The sequence below is a fragment of the Loa loa genome, assembly GCF_000183805.2.
Source record: "Loa loa unplaced genomic scaffold supercont3.711, whole genome shotgun sequence".
NCBI lineage: Eukaryota > Metazoa > Nematoda > Chromadorea > Rhabditida > Onchocercidae > Loa > Loa loa.
In genome coordinates, this window is record NW_018108891.1 from 12,403 (window position 1) to 15,090 (window position 2,688).

At 25.5% G+C, this 2,688-nt stretch overlaps 1 protein-coding gene across 1 annotated transcript in view; it reads left to right on the top strand.

Moving 5' to 3' along the window:
• LOAG_14395 (peptidase family M13 containing protein) overlaps positions 1-875 on the top strand; it is a gene marked incomplete at both ends in the record, with an annotated part of 1,772 nt that extends 897 nt beyond the window's left edge. The window contains 3 exons of the mRNA XM_020448806.1: positions 71-136; positions 484-585; positions 699-875. Of these exons, the coding sequence (XP_020301076.1) occupies positions 71-136; positions 484-585; positions 699-875 (345 nt within the window). The remainder of the gene's footprint in view (positions 1-70; positions 137-483; positions 586-698) is intronic.
• Positions 876-2,688: the final 1,813 nt, after the last annotated feature.

The following is a 2,688-nucleotide window of genomic DNA, read 5'->3' on the forward strand; positions in this document are numbered from 1 at the left end:
AGCGAAAATTATTAGATCATATTTTCATCTAATTATTTTGTATCGTTTAATTACAACTTCTTCACTTTAGGTTAATGGTAAACTTACGCAAGGTGAAAATATAGCTGACAATGGTGGCGTTAAAGAAGCTTACAGGGTACGTCTTAGACATTCATAATTGTGAGAAACGAAAAAAAAAATTATTCAATCAATAATAGTGATTGATAAATGCATTAATTTTATAGCTGTGACAAACAGAATCGCATTGTCACATGCTAGGTTAGTAGCAGTGTAATCTATAATTGATTTTTCCTTTTTTAATTATGTAATAGATGTTCTCCATTTTATCAAATTTAATCTATCAAGATATCAAATTTAATCATTGTCATGAAAGTGATACAATTAGGATTGCGTGTAAATATCCTCTGTGATTTCATGCATGCACATAGATGAGGTATTTTTTTTCCTTTTATTTTGATATGAGTAAATGATACAATATTTCAGGCTTACAGAAAATATATAAACCAATTGGGGCACGAAGAACCGCATTTACCAGGTTTCCAAAATTTCTCCAGTGATCAGGTGTTCTTCTTATCTTACGCTCACGTATGTTTCTGACATTTGTCATCATAATTTCTTTCATCCTGGTTATACTAAAATATGCAAGATTATGCAACAATATTGGTCGTGGGTTTTACGGAAACATTTTCATTTTTTAGTTTTGGTGCGGACATAAGAAGGAGGCAGCAGCACTGCAACAAGTACTTATTGATGAACATAGTCCTGAGATATTCCGGGTTATCGGAGTGTTATCAAATTTACCCGAATTCAGTAAAGCCTATAGTTGTCCACAGGGTAGCCCACTGAATCCATTAAAGCGTTGCACAGTTTGGTAAACAATAATGATGATAACGACAACAACAATACTATTAGAATAACAAACGACAATTGAACAAGCGGGTACGGTAATAAATGCATGAATAACAACGAAAAATTGTTACGATAGTAAGAAGAGTTGCAACATTAACAACGGTAATCCTACAGGACAATGAAATTGTAAACTTGTATAATTGAAAATATTAATATTAACAGTAATTATAAAATTATCAGTAAGTGCTAATGATATTATTACTTGAACGAATATCTATTTATACGATCTCATTCAGAATTGTCTCATGAAAATAACCATTGTTTAGAATTTTGCGGAACTTTTGTAATTGTTAAGATGAAATGCCAAATGAAACAAAAAATGCTGAAAGATTTGAGCGTATTTCTCTTATAATTATTATGCCATTTACATAAGGTATGATTGTTACTTAGTTACTTTAAGAAGTGTTTTATAAAATAAACTCTTAAGTAAACATTACCAAATCACGATGATTTTTACAATAACGATTCAATTGATTAGAATGCTTCTTCTGCTGGATTACTGGTCACAGGAGACAATTGTTTCCCTTTTTTTCTATCTCTATTTGTTAATATGAACTTTAAACTTAGGATCATAAAAAGACAAAACAGAGTATTATTGTATGAACTTGAACTTTGACCTACTAAGGGCCTACTTTGATTGCTTACGTAAAAATCAAAATCGATTACGATGATAGAAAGTAAATTATACTTCTAATGTATTTGTTATTAAATTATGTGATGTGAAAAATTGTAAAATTAAGCACAATTGCGCTAATTCAATTCTTGTTTTATAAATTATTTAATTTAATGAATTTATATAAATTGTTGCATGTATTAAAGTTGGAAAATCACAATTTCATTGTTGAATTCTCCTTATCAATAATAATTTTTGTAATTGTATCCTTCAAATTGTTAAAGCTGACAACATGAGAAAATGCTACGATACTAATAACTGAACAGAATAAAATGCTAATAATAATTCTTGATTAATTAGATGTATAATTTCAAGTTTTATTGTCATTAATGTTTTATTTTAATAATAAGGAATTCATGAATTTGGTCAGTATATGTAAATATTTAACTCAATGCTTATTTAATATTGCCGTCTTTTGCAATGATTACCGTGGACTGAGATATTAGATTTGCAATTTATAAGTACGAGGAATAATTGTTTAGTTGACCAATTAATTAATAGCAATTATGGTTCAAGGAAAAAACTTAACCAAATATGAAATTATATTTCCATTATTGAAATAACTGAATACATCGATAGAAATCTAACGTTTCTACAACATGTTTCAGTTATCATTTCTTTATGCACACTACTACAACGAGTCTCAATGCAAATATTATTGCTTTAATGTTGGCATATTGTCAGAAAAAACCGAATTTTTTCTTTTTAATAAAAATGTTGAAATATACTATAAGTGCTTTTGTAGTACAAATATTTTTTTGGAATAGCTAATGTAGATTGATGTGACAATATAATTTATTATGTGAAAATTCTATTAATTTGAATATATTCTCAGACTAAATGATATATTATACCAAGAAAATAATAATAATAATAATAATAATAATAATAATAATAATAATAATAATAATAATAATAATAATAATAATAATAATAATAATAATAATAATAATAATAATAATAATAATAATAATAATAATAATAATAATAATAATAATAATAATAATAATAATAATAATAATAATAATAATAATAATAATAATAATAATAATAATAATAATAATAATAATAATAATAATAATAATAATAATAATAATAATAATAAT